The sequence below is a fragment of the Motacilla alba genome, chromosome 25, assembly GCF_015832195.1.
Source record: "Motacilla alba alba isolate MOTALB_02 chromosome 25, Motacilla_alba_V1.0_pri, whole genome shotgun sequence".
In the NCBI taxonomy this organism is placed as follows: Eukaryota; Metazoa; Chordata; class Aves; order Passeriformes; family Motacillidae; genus Motacilla; species Motacilla alba.
Genome location: NC_052040.1, coordinates 628,695 through 645,120, shown reverse-complemented (window position 1 = coordinate 645,120; position 16,426 = coordinate 628,695). Strand labels below are relative to the sequence as shown.

The 16,426-nt window shown below is 67.0% G+C and overlaps 4 protein-coding genes and 1 non-coding gene across 6 annotated transcripts in view; 1 reads left to right on the top strand and 4 right to left on the bottom strand.

Annotated features, from left to right (window-relative positions):
- The window catches only part of NPR1 (natriuretic peptide receptor 1), a 21,326-nt gene extending 15,727 nt beyond the window's left edge, over positions 1 to 5,599 (bottom strand). The window contains exons 1-8 of the mRNA XM_038161714.1: positions 3,955 to 5,599; positions 1,402 to 1,601; positions 1,098 to 1,211; positions 748 to 883; positions 551 to 642; positions 326 to 461; positions 159 to 243; positions 5 to 75 (exon numbers count right to left, since the gene is read on the bottom strand). Coding sequence (XP_038017642.1) covers positions 5 to 75; positions 159 to 243; positions 326 to 461; positions 551 to 642; positions 748 to 883; positions 1,098 to 1,211; positions 1,402 to 1,601; positions 3,955 to 4,657 — 1,537 coding nt within the window. The 5' untranslated portion in view covers positions 4,658 to 5,599. The remainder of the gene's footprint in view (positions 1 to 4; positions 76 to 158; positions 244 to 325; positions 462 to 550; positions 643 to 747; positions 884 to 1,097; positions 1,212 to 1,401; positions 1,602 to 3,954) is intronic.
- On the bottom strand, positions 5,465 to 5,536 carry TRNAM-CAU. The gene has a single exon. It is a non-coding gene; the product is annotated as a tRNA-Met (tRNA).
- Positions 5,600 to 5,714: 115 nt separating the features above from the next.
- On the top strand, positions 5,715 to 9,690 carry ILF2 (interleukin enhancer binding factor 2). 2 transcript variants are annotated; one of them, XM_038161877.1, is made up of 14 exons: positions 5,722 to 5,795; positions 6,365 to 6,406; positions 6,531 to 6,573; positions 7,139 to 7,243; positions 7,433 to 7,510; positions 7,674 to 7,776; positions 7,864 to 7,929; positions 8,006 to 8,122; positions 8,208 to 8,286; positions 8,605 to 8,692; positions 8,805 to 8,866; positions 9,040 to 9,154; positions 9,232 to 9,322; positions 9,405 to 9,690. In XM_038161877.1, the coding sequence occupies exons 1-14, from the start codon at positions 5,791 to 5,793 to the stop codon at positions 9,563 to 9,565; spliced, it is 1,155 nt and encodes a 384-aa protein (XP_038017805.1). In that variant the 5' UTR covers positions 5,722 to 5,790; the 3' UTR covers positions 9,566 to 9,690. The 2 variants fall into 2 exon arrangements, with proteins under 2 accessions (XP_038017804.1, XP_038017805.1); XM_038161876.1 differs by having other exon boundaries at positions 5,715 to 5,795; positions 7,674 to 7,929.
- A 242-nt stretch (positions 9,691 to 9,932) lies between these two features.
- Positions 9,933 to 11,202, bottom strand: SNAPIN (SNAP associated protein). The gene is made up of 4 exons (XM_038161883.1): positions 10,846 to 11,202; positions 10,453 to 10,499; positions 10,258 to 10,376; positions 9,933 to 10,184 (listed from the first exon to the last, which is right to left on the bottom strand). Exons 1-4 carry the CDS (start codon positions 10,950 to 10,952, stop codon positions 10,095 to 10,097), a joined length of 363 nt encoding a protein of 120 aa, XP_038017811.1. The 5' UTR covers positions 10,953 to 11,202; the 3' UTR covers positions 9,933 to 10,094.
- Positions 11,203 to 11,359: 157 nt separating this feature from the next.
- LOC119711529 (mothers against decapentaplegic homolog 4-like) lies at positions 11,360 to 16,091 on the bottom strand. Its single transcript, XM_038161875.1, has 12 exons — positions 15,969 to 16,091; positions 14,580 to 14,816; positions 13,981 to 14,155; positions 13,881 to 13,901; positions 13,592 to 13,768; positions 13,416 to 13,502; positions 13,209 to 13,337; positions 13,097 to 13,135; positions 12,838 to 13,021; positions 12,034 to 12,202; positions 11,720 to 11,858; positions 11,360 to 11,624 (listed from the first exon to the last, which is right to left on the bottom strand). The coding sequence occupies exons 2-12, from the start codon at positions 14,802 to 14,804 to the stop codon at positions 11,425 to 11,427; spliced, it is 1,545 nt and encodes a 514-aa protein (XP_038017803.1). The 5' UTR covers positions 14,805 to 14,816; positions 15,969 to 16,091; the 3' UTR covers positions 11,360 to 11,424.
- Between the last annotated feature and the right edge of the window lie 335 nt (positions 16,092 to 16,426).

The window sequence follows — 16,426 nt, the reverse complement described above, 5'->3', positions numbered from 1 at the left end:
AGGCTGCTCATCTGCACGTCCTCCCAGCGCACCCGCCACAGCTCGGCCGCCAGCTCCTTCTCCAGCTGCAGCTTCCTGCGCCCGGGGGGGCTCCGTGAGACCCCGGCCCGCGCCCCCCGCCCCTCCCCAAGGTCCCCGCTCCCCCCGCAGCCCCGCACCTGCAGATGAAGAAGGAGGTGACGGTGATGGCCATGAGCATCAGGCTGACCACGAGCGACAGCACCTCCAGCGTGGTCAGCGAGGCTGCCGGGCAGAGGAGGGGGCGGTCAGGGCCCGGGGGGGCGGTCAGGGCCCGGGCGGGGGTCTCGCTGCTCCCCCCCCTCACCTTTGCGGCACTGGGGGTCGGTGCCCTCGAAGCCACAGGGAGGGACATCGGGCGGGACCGCGTTCCCCGGCCAGTGGAACTCCCGGCCCGGCACCATCTGGATCTTCTTGGTGGTGCCGTTGTAGTTGGCCACGATCTTTGGGAAGGGCAGGGGGTGCAAGGAATGGGTGGGGGGAAGCCCCCGGAGCCCCTCCCGGGCCCGGCTGCCCCCGCACCGGGGCTCACCTGGAAGTTGCCCTGCTCGGGGTCCATGTCCCACAGGGAGTAGTCGCTCTCCCGGTCCCCCTGCTCGTCGATCTTCAGGAAGCCGGTGACACCTGTGGAGGGAGGGTGAGGGGCTAGGGGGGCCCTCGAGGGGGCCTTCGATGGGGCTGGGGACAAGGACAGGATGGGGACAGGGGCCAGGCCGGGCCGGCTCTCACCGTAGAAGGTGCGGTTCCACATCTGGCGGGTGATGGCCGAGGCGTCGCTGACGGAGCCGCCGCGCTCCAGGGTCTCGTTGAGGGCCTGGGCGTAGAGCAGGACCCCGTCGTGGAAGGCGGCGGCGATGAAATTCATCTGGGGACACGGGGACAGCTCGGGGATAGCTCGGGGGACAGGACACAGCCGCGGGTCCCCGTGCCCGGATCCATCCCGCGCCCCCCAGCAGCTCCTGCTCGATGCTGTGTCCCCGTGTCCCTGCTGTCCCCAGCTCCATCCCGTGCCCCGCAGCCGCTCCTGCGTCCTCCTTGTCCCCAGGTGTCCCCACGGCTGCCGCGGCCCCGTGTCCCACCAGTCCGTCCTCCATGGAGAAGTTGAAGTGGTCCCGCGCCTCCTCCTTGAGCCGCTGCAGGAAGGGCCGGTACTCGGGGTTCTCGGGCTCCTTGTAGGTGATGATGGTGACAGCCTGGCACGGGGACAGGGACGGGCTGGGCACACCCACCTGGGGGTGCAGTGCCCGCCTGGGTGTGTCCCTGCCCACCTGGGCGTGTCCCTGCCCACCTGGGGCCATCTGTGCCCACCTGGCCGTGTCCCCGTGCCCACCTGGCCGTGTCCCCGTGCCCACCCGGCCGCGCCCCAGTGCCCACCGCGCTCACCTGGAAGGCGCGGCGGGCGCGGGCGTCGTGCGGGTCTCCGCGGTGCCAGGGCCGCCGGGGCTCGGGGAAGCGGCGGCCCCGCAGGCTGGCCCCGAAGGTGTCGATGTAGAAGAAGGCGAAGTCGCCGCCCGTCAGCCCCTCGCGCTCCGCCTGCAGCATCAGCTCCCGCAGCGTGTCCGGGGCGCAGCACACGTACACGACTGGGGGGGGGACACACGGCCCTTGGAGCGGGGACATCCCCCCCCGAGACCCCAGCCCCACCCGGGGGGGTCCCTGGTTATTGTGTGACACGGGCCCGAGACCCCCGGGAAACCCCTGGAGACCCCAGCCCCGCATCCCGAGGGTCCCTGGTTATTGTGTGACACAAGCCCGAGACCCCCAAAACCTCTGGGAGACCCCTGGAGACCCCAGCCGCACATCCCGGGGGTCCCTGGTTGCTGTGTGACACAAGCCCTAGACCCCCAACACCCCTGGAGACCCCCGCCCCGCATCCCGGCCCCCCCGGCCGTTGCGTGCCACGGGACCGGGTGGCGGTGCCCCCGGGGCGGGGGTCCCGACCCCGCTGCCGGCCCCCCCGTGCCCTGCCCGGCGCTGCCCTGGGCGCCAGGCCGAGGTTTCCTGTTTTCCCGACTCCGTTTCCTCCTCCCCGCGGCCCTGATGGATTCCCGGCGACACCGTGACCCCGGGGGTGCCGCCTGCGCCCCGCCACGGCCCCTCCAGCGTGCCCACCCCCCGCGGGTGGGCACCCACCGCCCGCCCCGCGGCTCCCGGCGCCCCCCGGGGCTCCCGGTGCCCCCCGGGGCTGGAGCGGGGCCACGGAACGGGACACGGCCGGCCCGGGACACCGGGACAGGTGACAACGCCCGGAGAGCCCCGGGGGACACGGAGTGGGGAGGGGTCCGGGGGTCCGGAGGGGCAGGGTGGGGAAGGGTGGGGGGGTGTGGGACACGCGTGTGACACGCGGCTGTGACAGCGGTGGGAGGCCGTGGACAGCCATGGACAGGCGTGAACAACCGTGAAAAACAGTGTGCTGCCATGAACAACCGTGAACAACCGTGAACAACCGTGAACAACCGTGAACAGCCATGAATAGGCAAGAACAGGCATGAACAACAATGAACAGCCATGAAAAACCATGAACAGCCATGAACAGCTGTGAACAACCATGAACAGGCATGGACAGGCATGAACAACCCTGGACAGGCATGAACAACTGTAAACAACCATGAAGAGCCATGGACAGCCATGGACAGGCATAAACAACCATGAAAAACAGTGTGCTACCATGAACAGCCATGGGCAGGCATGAACAACTGTGCACAGGCATGAACACTCATGGACGACTGTGAATGGCCATGAACAACCATGGACAACCACGAACAACCATGAACAACCATGAACATACATGAACAAACATGAAAAACAGTGTGCTACCATGAACAGCCATGAACAGCCGTGAACATACATGAACAAACATGAACAGCCGTGAACAGCCATGAACAGCCATGAACAGCCATGAACAGCCGTGTACAGCCATGAACAGCCGTGTACAACCATGAACAGCCATGTACAACCATGAACAGCCATGAACAGCCGTGAACAGCCGTGAAGAGCCATGAACAGCCATGAACAGCCATGAACAGCCATGAACAGCCGTGAACAGCCATGAACAGCCATGTACAACCATGAACAGCCATGAACAGCCATGAACAACCATGAACAGCCATGTACAACCATGAACAGCCATGTACAACCATGAACAGCCATGAACAGCCGTGAACAGCCATGAACAGCCATGTACAACCATGAACAGCCATGAACAGCCATGAACAACCATGAACAGCCATGTACAACCATGAACAGCCATGTACAACCATGAACAGCCATGAACAGCCATGAACAGCCATGTACAACCATGAACAGCCATGAACAGCCATGAACAGCCATGAACAGCCGTGTACAGCCATGAACAGCCGTGAACAGCCCTGCACGGCTGTGAACACCCATGAAGCCGCCCTGCAAAGCTCTGCACAGCCCTGCCTGCCCACGGAAACCTCTGCACAGCTGTGAACAACCACGGAACCCCCGCGTGAGGCCGTGCACAGCTGGGCACAGCTGCAAACGCCCCTGCGAAGCCGTGCACAGCCGTGTCTGCCACCTGTGGACACCCGAGAAACCCCCCCCGCCGTGAAACCGGGCACAGCCGGGAGTGCCCGTGGCCAGCTGTGAACAACCCTGTAAAGTTGGGCACAGCCATGTATGGCCATGAGCACAGGCGTGCCAAGCCTGGCACACCCACGGGCACCAGTGTGGGGCTGGGCACTCCTGTGTGGGGCTGGGCACTCCCCCGTGGGGCTGGGCACTCCCGTGTGGGGCTGGGCACTCCCGGATGCCCCCGTGCACTCTCCCGTGGTGCCGTGCCCACCCCAGTGGGGCTGGGCACTCCTGTGTGGGGCTGGGCACTCCTATATGGGGCCGTGCCCAGCCCAGCGGGGCCGTGCACCGCCCTGTCCCCGTTCCCCTCGCCCCGCTGGCCCCGTCCCCGGCACTCACTGCGCCCCTTGGCCTTGATCTCCTGGATGATGAAGGAGAAGTTGCCGCCGTCGCGGAACACGACGTCCATGACCGTGATGTTGCGCAGGGTGGGCAGCTGGACGTACAGACCCTCGGCGGCGAAGTAGTAGGGCCGGTCGTCCACCCGCTCGTCCCAGTACACCAGCAGCGCCCGCCGCGTCCAGTTGAAGCGCCGGTGCAGCTGCACGCCCAGTTCGCCCAGTTTGCGGTGGCTGGGGCCGGCGCGGGTGGTCAAGCCGAACTCCTCGCTCTTGTCGTCGAAGCCGTGCGCCTCGGCCCCCGCCGTGACCAGCGGCAGCTGCCAGTGGCTGGTGAACCGGGCCACCGGCGCCGCCGAGTAGACGCACCCCGGCCCCAAAAACGCCGCGGGGTGATGGGCGAGCCGCAGGTCCACGGCCACCAGCGGCGCGGCCATTTCCGAGCAGACCCCGTGGCGGTCCTCGCTGTCGCCGAACACCCAGCCCAGGGTGAAGCCGGGCAGCAGATCCCGCCGGGAATTGACGGCGGCCGCGGCCAAGCGCACGGCGGGTCCCACGCGCGGCCAAGCCCACGGGTAGGTGAGGTTGCGCCGGGGCAGCACCACGGCGAGGGTCAGCGGGGCCGGGGCCGTCCCCGCGGCCGGGAGCGGGGCCAGCAGCGGGGCCAGGAGCGGGGCCAGGAGCGGGGCCAGCACCGCCAGCATCGCCCACGGAGGGAGAGTGGCTTCCCCCCCCCGCCCCCGCGGCGGGGCTGAGCCCTTGCTCGCCCCCCCCACTGGTGACACAAAGGGCCGTTATCATCCACACCGAGTTAACTCCTTCCTGCCCGCTCCCCCCACGGCATTCCGGCCGGGATGGGCGGCGGATGGGGCCGCCCGCTGGCGGGTGGGGACATTCCCGCCCGTGGGGCGGTGGGCTTGTGCCGGGATCTGTCCCCGCCGCTCTCGGCGGTCGCCAGCACACAGGTGTCGCTGCTGGTCCGGTCACGCGTGGGGCGCTGAGACCCGAGAAACTCGTAAGGGTGCAGGGGACACCCCGACCCACGGACCCCACGCTGTCCCCACGCAGCTCCGCAGCCTTCGCGCGGCCCTGGGGGACGCAGAGGGGGCTCGGACACCTCTGGCCCCTCACCTCCGTGGGAGGTTCTGCCCCGCGGAGGGGTCACGGCAGCCCCACGACAGTGGGGGGGTGACCCCGGAGGTGCCACCCCCGGGGGTCGCGCGGCTGCCAGGGACACTGGCAGCGCTCGGGGGACACGCGCGGATGGGGACACGGGCAGAGGTTGCAGACATACACAGGGGGACGCGCTCAAGAGTCCGGCCGCGGCGCACCCGCAGCTGCCGGGGACGCGGGTGGGGTGACACCCGTGACACCGGTAGCCCCACGCTGCTGCCGGCTCGCCGCGCGAGAGAAGGCTGGGCAAGCATCAGGGAAGCGTTAAGAAGTTAAATTAGCAAATAAAATATCTTAACGAGGAAAGTGAACCTCGCGTGGAGAAAAAGAAACTCAGCTAGCAGAGGATGGTTTCGATCCATCGACCTCTGGGTTATGGGCCCAGCACGCTCCCGCTGCGCCACTCTGCTGCTGTATGTAGGAGGTTGCCGGGCACTTTAAGGCCGTGGTGCGCGCGCTCCATTCATGAGCTCCGCGCCCCCTCCAGCGGCCGCCCGGCGCGCGCCGCCATTGGCCCATTCCCGTTCTGATTGACGCGCCGCTTCACCAATGGCTGCTGGAGAAGCGCCCGGTAAGGGCGGGCTGAGGGAGAGCGGCGGCCAATGAGCGGGCGGGTTGCTGCGGGGTCTGAGAGCGGCGCTTCATTGTCGGGAGCGGCGGCGACATGAGGTGGGGACAGCGGCACCGGGGGGGCACCGGGGGGACACCGGGAGCGGGGGGATACCGAGATTAGGGGAGGAAGGGGGGAAGTAGCGGGAGAACCGGGACTGGGGCGACCGGGGGGGGACCGGGACGGGGGAGAGACCGGGGGGACACCGGCACCGGGGGGACACTGGCACCGACATCGGGGGAATACCAGGACCGGGGGGATACCGGCACCGGGGGACACCGGGGGACACCGGGGTTAGGGGAGGAAGGGGGGAAGTGGCGGGAGAACCGGGACCGGCGGGGACACGGGGACCGTGGGGGAACCGGCACCGGGAGTGGGGGCCGCGGGACCGGGGAGAGCCTGGAGCGGGGTGGGGAACGGGAAGAGAGCGGCGGGACCGGGGAGCACCGGGAGGGGAACCGGGGATGGGGAGACCGGCAGCGAAACCGGGGGTGGGAGGGACCGGGGAGCACCGGGAGGTGACCGGGAAAGGGACCGGGGAGCACCGGGAGGGGCAGGATGCGCCGGGGGAAGCGGGCCCGGGGCTCGGAGCCCCCCGGTCAGCGCCGCTCCCGTTCTCTCCCCGCAGGGGCGATCGAGGCCGCGGCCGCGGCGGCCGCTTCGGTTCCAGGCGAGTCCCGGGGCCGCTCCGGTGCTGCTGCGGGGCCCGGGCCGGTCCCTGCATGTCGCGACAGGGGGCGGGAGGGGGGGTCTGGGGGCCCAGGGAATGATTTGGGGTTTTCTCTCCCCTCCAGGTTCCGGCCCTTTGTGCCCCACATCCCCTTCGACTTCTATGTCGTGAGTAATTCCCGCCCCGAGGGCGATTCCCGGGAATTTTCCGGGATTTTTCCGGGGTTACCGACCCCCCCCGGCCCCGGTTTGCGGGGTTTGGGTTCTGCTGGTGGGGCTGAACTGAGCGAATTCCCTAAAAACGCTGTGGGTTCAGGAAAAAACCCACACGAGAGGGTTTTTGTCCTGTTGGAAACGGGATAATGGGACCCAGGGGAGGAACAATGACACGGATCCCTCCAGGATTGGGGTTTTTGGGATTGTAACAGGTAAATCCCTGCAGCGAGGCTTGTGTCCCCTCCTCGGGGTGATGCCCACACCTGCCACTCCCCTGGAGTGTTCATGTACCCGTTTCCCACCCTTCCCAACAGGAAATCCCCTCTTCCCAAATTCCCTGAGATCCTGCCCTCTGCACGGCTGCAGACAACAGGGGGGTTAACGAGTTTATTAAATTAACTCTTTAATAAACTTCATAAAACGCTCTGGAGGCGCACAGCTGGGAGCTGCTGGAGCTCCCGGAGGCTGGCAGGAGCACGGCGGATGAAATCCCAGCGGGAATTCTGTCCCCTTCCAGTGTGAGATGGCTTTTCCCCGCGTCAAGCCCGCGGCGGACGAGACGGCCTTCAGCGAGGCGCTGCTCAAGAGGAACCAGGACCTGGCTCCCACCGCTGCCGAGCAGGTGCCCTGCCCAAAATCCCTCCAGCTCCTCAAGACGGGGCTTGGGAAATCCAAACGTCTTCAGGAGTGGCCTGAAAATTAATTAGTTCTCTGGAATGAGCATCGTGGGGGAGATCTGTGGGGAAAAATATGGATTCTGTGCTCTGCTGGTGGGATTGTTCCTGGGTAATCCTGTCCTGTCCCTTCCCAGGCTTCCATCCTGTCCCTGGTGACCAAGATCAACAACGTCATCGACAATTTAATCGTGGCACCGGGGACGTTCGAGGTGGTGAGTGCAGAGCTCCGTGGGGAGATGCTGGCTGAGGACCAGAGTGCTGGGACGGGCAAATGGGAAGATGCTCATGGCCCGGGGTGGCTGAAGGCTCGATGCTGAGCCCCCAAACGCGGCGTGTGGGTTGAATTCCCGGGATTTTGGGATGTTTTTCCGCCAGCAAATCGAGGAGGTTCGCCAGGTGGGCTCCTACAAGAAAGGGACGATGACGACGGGGCACAACGTGGCGGATCTGGTGGTGATCCTGAAGATCCTGCCCACCCGTGAGTGCCACCCGGGCGGGGTCACAGCAGCCCTCGGTGCCAGGCCCCGCTCTGACCCTTCTCCTCCTCCTTTTCCTTTTTTCCCAGTGGAAGCCGTGGCAGCCTTGGGGAACAAGGTGGTGGAGAGCCTGCGGGCTCAGGACCCCAGCGAAGGTGAGGCCGCGCTCCACGGCCGTTCCCGTGCGGAATCCCGGCCCCTCCAGGCGCGATTCCCGCTCTCTCCCCGCAGTCCTGACCATGCTGACCAACGAGACCGGCTTCGAGATCAGCTCGGCCGACGCCACGGTGAAGATCCTGATCACCACGGTGCCGCCCAACCTGCGCAAGCTGGACCCGGAGCTGCACCGTGAGCGCCCGGCCGCGCCTCCCGCCCGGACCCCCCGCGGTGCCCGGGGCTGCCGCGGAAAACCGGGAATTTCTGCTTCTTGCAGTGGACATCAAGGTGCTGCAGAGCGCCCTGGCCGCCATCCGGCACGCGCGGTGGTTCGAGGAGAACGCCTCGCAGTCCACGTGAGTGTGGTGCCCGCGGGGCCGGGGCTGGGTCCAGATCCTTGCTCTGGATCCTAATCCTCATTCTGCATCCAGATCCTTATTCTGGATTTAAATCCTCATTCTGGGTCCAGCTTCTCCTTCTTGGTCCAAATCCTCTTCCTGGACGCAAATCCTCGTTCTGGACCCAAACCCTCATTCTGGATCCAAATCCTAATTCTGGATCTAAATCCTCATTCTGGGTCCAGATCCTCTTTCTGCATCCAAATCCCCATTCCCAAGAACACAGAGCACAATCCCAGAGTGGGACTGAGCCTCCTCCTGCTGCCTCTGCTCCAGGGTGAAGGTCCTGATCCGGCTGCTCAAGGACCTGAGGATTCGCTTCCCCGGCTTCGAGCCGCTCACGCCCTGGATCCTGGATCTGCTGGTGGGGTCACCGACGTGGTGCCGATCCCGATCCCGGCAGGAGCTGGGATTCTTGCCCCAGGCTGGGGTTCTTCTGTTCTTCCTGCCCCAATTGCTGCTCCGTTTCTCTGCAGGGCCACTACGCCGTGATGAACAATCCCACCCGGCAGCCCCTGGCCCTCAACATCGCCTACAGGTCCGTGGTGTTTCCATCGCAGAAATTCCCGTTGTGGCTCCGTTTTCCCGATAAAACCATTGGAATCTCACAGGAGATCTGACTGGGAGATAAACCCAGCTCCTCCAGCTGGGATTTCCTGGTGGTGTTTTTGCTGGAAGGATCCAGCTTTAACCCAGAACGTCCCCGTGCAGGCGCTGCCTCCAGATCCTGGCGGCCGGGCTCTTCCTGCCCGGCTCCGTCGGCATCACGGATCCGTGCGAGAGCGGCAACTTCCGCGTGCACACGGTGATGACGCTGGAGCAGCAGGTGAGGAGGGGTCCCCGAAGGGCAGGGCACTCAGTGGGGGTGTCCCTGTCCCCACGCTGACCCGTCCCCATCCCCAGGACATGGTGTGCTACACTGCCCAGACCCTCGTGCGCATCCTGTCCCACGGAGGATACCGGAAAATCCTGGGGCAGGAGGGTGACGCCAGCTGTGAGTGGGGCTGGGGGGTGTCAGGGTGGGGACGGGGCTGGGGTCCCCCTGAGAGAGTGCCCAGGGTCACCTCTTGGGGCAGACCTGGCCTCCGAGATGTCCACGTGGGACGGGGTGATCGTGACGCCGTCGGAGAAGGCGTACGAGAAACCTCCGGAGAAGAAGGAAGGGGAGGAGGAGGAGGAAAACCAGGAGGAGCCGGCGGCGGGCGAGGAGGAGGAGAGCATGGAGACGCAGGAGTGACACCTGCGCTGCCCGCAGCAGGTGAGGGGACACCAGCCTGGAGGGTCAGGGTCCCTCCTCGGTGTCCCTGTCCCCTGTCTCTGTTTTGTACGTTGCACATTAAAGCGTTCCCCCTTTCCAGCGTGTCCTGCTCGTTCAGGTCCATATGGGATAGATGGGAACGAGGCAGGTGGAGCAGCAGCAGAAGGATCCAAGACTGGAAGGAGCCACCTGGGGCTGCCCAGACCCCACTTGGGGCAGCCCAAACCCCACCTTGGCCTCCCAAATTCCACCTGGGGGTGTTCCAAAATCAACCTGGAGGTGCCCAGACCCCCCTGGCAGCACCTCTGTTGTCCCCAAGGCCTCTCAGGGACGTGGGAACATCACGGACTCTCAGTCACTTTTATTCCAGCGCCCACAAATCCGGGAACACGGCTCGGAGCGTCCCGGGTCCCTCAGCTGCAGGTGATGGGGGACATCCCCTCAATTCCTGAGCTGGGATAAACAGGGATTGCTGCTCCCCTGGCTGGTCACCTGCTCTCCTGGCTGCTCACTTGCCCTGGTAGCCCCCGGCCTCCAGCATGGCCCTCCTCCTCACCGTCTCCTTGGCCACGCTGTGGTTCAGCCTCCGCAGCCGCTCCTGCACACAACAAAAGTCACCTGTCAGCACCTGGGGGGGCTCTGGGACCCCCAGCCCCCCTGTCCCCCCTCACCTGGGCGTTCTGCAGGATGTTGTTGACCAGCACCACGCGGCGCCGGGCGTTCAGCAGCTTCTTCACGTAGGGGTCGAGGTCCAGCGCCACTTTCTGGTCCTCGTTGATGCGGCAAAGCTCTGGGGAGGGGTTCGGGTGAGCCCCCTGTGCCCTCACGCTGAGGGGGACAGGGGTGACCCCCCGGCTTTGGCTCACCTGTGGCCAGGCTGTCGATGTGCTCCCGCAGCTCCACCTGGCTCTCCCTGTGCAAGGGGGACAGGTAAAACCCTGGATCCACACCCCAAATCCAACTCTATCCCCCCCCAACAGGTATGGGACCTGAATGCCCAGCACCCCCCAGCCACCAACCCCAAGAACTGCCCACCTCACGTACCCCCAAAGCCCTTCAGCCCTAAAACTCGCCCTCACGTACCCCTAAAGCCCTTCATCCCAGAAATGGCATTCAGGTACCCACAAGGCCCTTCATCCCCACAGAGCTGCCCTCCCCGGCTCTACCTGCCCCTCAGCCTTGCAGCCCGGCCCGCTCCGCTCCCGGCCCGTCCCGCCCCGCTGCCGGCCGCTCTCCGCGGCCGCTCTCCGTGCCCGGACCTGACGCTGTGGACGTGGCGGTCGAGCTGTCGCACGGCGGGCCGCAGGAACTGCAGCAGCCCCTCAGCAAAGAGCTCCCGCGCCCCGGGGCCGCTCCCCGCCGCCATCTTGGCCCACGGGCGCCGCGGGGGCTGCCGGGAAACCGAGTCCGCGGGGAGGGGGAGAGGCCGCGTCCGGTGCGCGCCGCGGGGGCTGGTGGGAAATGTAGTCCCAAGGGACGGCGCAAGGGCACAGCTGGACGCACATCTGGAAATGCATCTGGAGGCGCATCTGGCGGCACAACTGCACTGCTGAGCGTCCGCCACAGGACACAGATACCAACCTCGTCCATTAAATAATGGTTAAAACATGGTGTTGGTCCTTTCACCTTGCTGATTTGGCTTTTTAAATTTTTTTTTTTTTGTTTATTTTCATACAAAAGTTAAAGCAGGAGGTGGAATCAGCACCGAGGGCCGCACGACACACAGGCCACAAGCCGTGACCCAATCCATTAAATAACTGTTAGACCAACACATTTTTGGTCATTTCACTTCATTTTTTGCCTTTTTTTTCCTCTTTTCTTTTGGCTCCTTGCAGGAGTCAGGCGTGGGCGTCGGGCAGGGCGTGCAGGACGTGGTCGAGCAGCTGCAGGGCCCGGTGCAGGTGCACCTCGATCCAGCAGGGCGTGCAGGTGATGCTGGCCCGGGGGTAGTCGGGCCCCCAGCCCTTAACGAAGCTCAGCCTAACGAGGCACAGGCGCCGCAGGTCGTCCACGCCGAGCCCCGCGGCCACCGACAGCCCTGGGCGGGGTGACACGCTCAGCACGGGGGTGCCACCGCCTCGCGGATGACGGGGGGGGCATCACGGGGGTCGTGTCGCCGCTGCGGTCACTCACCGATGGCCGGGGCGATGCCGCCCACCGAGCCCGGCCCGGGGATGCTGCCGGCCACAGCAGCGGCCTGGGCGGTGGCCGCAGCCTGGGCAGTGGCCGCCTGCTGCTGCATCTGCCGGTGGCACTGGCGCAGGTCAAACACCTGGAGGGGTGGACACGGGGGGGGAGACCCCTGAGCAGGGCGGATTTGGGGTGGGGGGTTCCCCTTCAGCGCGCCCGTGGGGGTCCCTCCATCCCTGGGGTCCATCCGCTGCCCAGAACGCCCAAAAATCCGGGTGCAGACCCCCCCCCCGACCCTGCTGGGGACCCCCGGGGACCTTGATGTGTGCTCCGGGGTACACCTTGTGCACGGCGTCGCCGGGGGCTCTGCCCGCCTCCCTGTCCAGGTAGAAGCTCTGCACGAACACGGCGTGCTCGCTGCGGCAGCGCATCCACACGTCGCCCTCTCCTCGGCGCTCCAGCTGCACGCCCTTGCCGATGTGCAGCCTGCCCGAGAGCCTCAGCACAGAGCCCCCAGACCCCTGTTCACCTGCCCAGCCTCAGCACGGAGCCCCCAGACCCCTGTTCACCTGCCCAGCCCCAGCACAGAGCCCCCAGACCCCTGTTCACCTGCCCAGCCCCAGCATGGAGCCCCCAGACCCCTGTTCACCTGCCCAGCCCCAGCACAGAGCCCCCAGACCCCTGTTCACCTGCCCAGCCCCAGCATGGAGCCCCCAGACCCCTTTCCACCTGCCCAGCCTCAGCACGGAGCCCCCAGACCCCTGTTCACCTGCCCAGCCCCAGCACAGAGCCCCCAGACCCCTTTCCACCTGCCCAGCCCCAGCACGGAGCCCCCAGACCCCTGTTCACCTGCCCACCCTCAGCACGGAGCCCCCAGACCCCTGTTCACCTGCCCAGCCCCAGCATGGAGCCCCCAGACCCCTCTCCACGTGCCCAGCCCCCTGTTCACCTGCCCACCCTCAGCACAGAGCCCCCAGACCCTCCAGGCCCCCCTCCACCTGCTCAGCCCCCTGTTCACCTGCCCACCCTCAGCAGGGAGCCCCCAGACCCTCAGCCCCCTGACCCACCATGCCCCCCTGAACTGCCATGCCCCCCTGTGCCCCCCGTGCCCCCCGACCCACCGTGCCCTCTCGCTGGCGGCGCAGCGCTGCACGTTGGAGAGCTGCCCCAGGCAGAAGCGATTGCCCCCCGAGGGGTCCACGTAGCCGTCCACCACCACGGAGGGGCAGCTCGAGGGCACCTTGAAGATCTCCCCCACCTGCACGTCCTGCTCGAAGTAGGCGATGGAGCACCAGAACTCCGGCCCTGCCACGGGGGGCACGTGGATTTTAGGGGGGGGCACTGCACCCGTGGGTGCTAAGGAGGGTGGGGGGCACTCACCGGGGTGGGTGGACACGGGGGGCTGCAGCACGGGGGGCCCTGCGAGGGGTAGAGAGGGGGTCAGCACGCTGAAGACCCCCCCCAGCCCTCGCCCAGTGCCCCCCAAACCTACAGCAGTGGTTGGGGTGGTGCTGGGGGGGCTGCGGGTGGCTCTGGCTGCCGGGATGTTGTGCTGGGGGGGGCTGCGACCCCCCCAAACTCGGGGTGTAGATGGTGGCACTGCTCCAGCTCAGCGGTGAACCTGCAGGGGGACACAGGGGGGATATAAGGAGGGTCCCCCCGAGGGGGTCGGGGGGCATTGGGGTACCCCCATACTCACTGTGCTGGGGTGGTTTGGGGTACCCGTTCTGCGGGGACGGCTGTGCTGGGGGGCCCTCGGGGTGGAGCAGGGGGTCCTGGGGGGTCGCTGTGGGGGAATATGGGAACAGGGGGTCATTGGGGTGGGGGGCTCAGGGTGATGCCCCCAAAGCCTCGCAGGGTGGGGGGGGGTCTCACCTTGGGGCGCCATGGGGAGCGCAGGGTAGGTCCGGGGCACACGGGGGGGCTCAGGGGGCCGCGGGGGGGGCAGCGCTCGGTGGGGCCGGGCGGGGGGCTCGGCCCCCGGGTCCCGACGGGCCGGCAGCTCCATCTGCACACAGTCATGGACAAACTCCTCCTTCACCGGGCGCGGCACTGGGGAGGGCGGGGGACACACACCGGAGACCATGGGGGGCACGGGGACCCGCTGCGGGGGGCTGGGCTGCCTCCGGGGGGGCTCCCCGCCGGCCCCGGGCCGGGGTCTCACCTGTGCTCTGGATGCTCAGACCTGCGGGAGAGGTGGGGGCGGATTAGGGGTGCTGGTGACCCCCCCTTGGCGATCCCCCTGTGTGGGGGTCCCGGCTCACCGCTGCCGGGGGTCCCCACGCGCTCGTAGTGGTAGGGGTTGACACAAACGCTGTCGCACTTGAGGTCGAAGGCGAATTGGCAGAATTTGACGGGTTTCAGCTCGTTCTTGTGCAGGTCGGGCCAGCGCCACAGGCGGGCGTAGATGACGTGGGGGAAGCCCTTCCTGCCGGCCACCTGCGGGGATGGGGGGGACACAAAGGGGCAGTGAGGGGCTGTGTCCCCTCCCCAGGGTGACAACGCCGAGATCACCCCCAGGGTGACAACAGCGGGATCGCCCCAGGGTGACAACACTGATACCCCCCTCAGGGTGACACCGGGACCCCCACCAGCTCCCACAGGGGGATCCCCCCAGCCCCCCCAGCGCGGGGCTGGCGCCAGGCCGGGGGTCCCCCCTCGCCTCGCGGCTCCAGACATAACAAACCCCCCCTCCCCGATCCCCCCCGGCCCAGACACTGACTCACCGCGCAGGAGGGGAGGGGGATGCGGGCAGGGGAGCCAGCCGCTCCCGCAGCGTGCGGAGGGGGCACCCCAAAACCCAGGACCCCCTAACTCGGGGGGGTTTACCTGTGTCCCCCCCCATCCCGGTGTCCCGGGGTACCTGGAGCCGCCCGTCCAGGGTGCGCTGCACGGTGACACACTGGCCGGGCTGGGCCCCGCCGGAGGTGACAGCGGCCACCAGCGCGTCCAGCTCGTCCCTCTTCTCCTTCAGCTTCCTGAGCAGGCTCTGGATGGCGCGGCGGGCGAAGGCCTCGCTGTCCCCTCCCTGCCGGTGGCACAGCAGGCTGTGCACGATGCCGGGGCCGCTGTCGCTGCCCAGGGACATGGCGCTGCGGCCCTGCAAGGCACGGCGTGTCCCTGCGTGTCACCCTGCTGCAGGGGACACCGAGATGCTGGCACCAGGGACGTGCGTGGGGCACCGGGAAGGTGGCACTCTCCAGGTGACAAAGCCATCTGTCACCCAAAGCTTGGGTTCTGTGGTGCCTGGATGATGGCGCGACCCGAGTGCCAGAGTTTGGGGAAGCTGGGGAGGGGGTGAGGTGACAGAACCCAGCCCCCCATAGCAGCAGAGCCAGAGCTGGATGGTGGCACCAGGCTCGGGGACATGGGACAGCGGTGTCCCCAGCCTGGCACGAAGAAGGGCTGTGTCCGTGCCCGGTGCCACGGGGCCAGAGCGCTCCCGCAGCCGCCGCCGAGGCCAGACTAAACAGAGCCCAGCCTGGCGCCGCTCCTTAACCCCTCTGTCTCTCTCCCCGGCTTCTCCCTTTCCTGCCTCGCTGCCAGACCCTGCTCACGCCAGAGCATGGCTGCAGCGCTCCAGAGCCTTGGAAAATCCTTGGGATGGCGGCAGACACAACAAACCGCTGCTCTCTGCTCCTTATCTGGGACTGCGAGGGAGCTTGCGTGTCCTGCCAGCACTCCCCGCGTGTCCCCCCGTGCCCGGCTCCTCCAGGATGCTGTCTCGGTATGGGGACACTTCCAGGGATGCTGAGGGACCCCATGGGGCTCCCCGTGGTGGGGGTGCGACCCTCAGCCCCCCGCCAGGCTCTGGGGTTCATCCTGGGGATCTCATCCCTGCTCCCTGCCGGGACCCCTGCCCATCCTCTGCCTCATGTTTCGGAGCTAAAAGCAGTGGAAGAGGGGACCTGGGGTCCTGTTCCCCCCCAGCTCCGGGGTCTGTATCCCAAGGCTGCTCCAGGGAAGCCTGGAAGGGTCGGAGCAATCCCCGTCCCTCTGCAGAGCTCAGCCCCGGTTTGGGGCAAGCTGGGCTCAGTGAGGCCAGCCCCAGCCGCGTCCTCTCCTGCATCGCCCTGCCAGGAGAACCCCCGGCTGATCCCTGTCCCAAAAATCCCAAAGGGATGCTCCTGGGACACCACGGGCCACGGGAAGGTGACAGGGACGGCACAGGGGTTCTGAGGGGTGACAGGCTTCGAGGAGGGGACACGGCAGGGACCCCCAGGGGACCGAGGATGGCTCGGGCTCCACTCACCTCCACCGGCCCCGGCTGCCGTCACTCGCGGCCCGGCTCCCGCCGCATCTCCTCCGGCTCACGGCGGTGCTGCCGTGCCTGCAGCTCCCTGCCCTGCCCTGAGCCCCCTGCCCTGCCCTGCCCTGAGCCCCCTGCCCTTCCCTCAGCCCCCTGCCCTGCCCTCAGCCTCCTGCCCTGCCCTCAGCCCCTTCCTTCAGCCCCTTCCTTCCCCTCGGCCCCCTGCCTTGCCCTGAGCCCCCTCCCCTGCCCTGAGCCCCCTGCCCTTTTCTCCCACCCTCAGTCCTTTCCCTCAGTCCCTTCCTCCTCCGCCTGTCAGCCCTTTCCCTCAGCCTCCCTCGCCTTCTCTGAGCCCTCTCCTCCTCCTCCCAGCCCTGTCCTCCTCCTCTGAGCCCTCTCCTCCTCCTGCCGGGCCTCTCCCCGGTCCCGTTCCCGCTCCCTCGGCCCTTTCCCAACTCCGT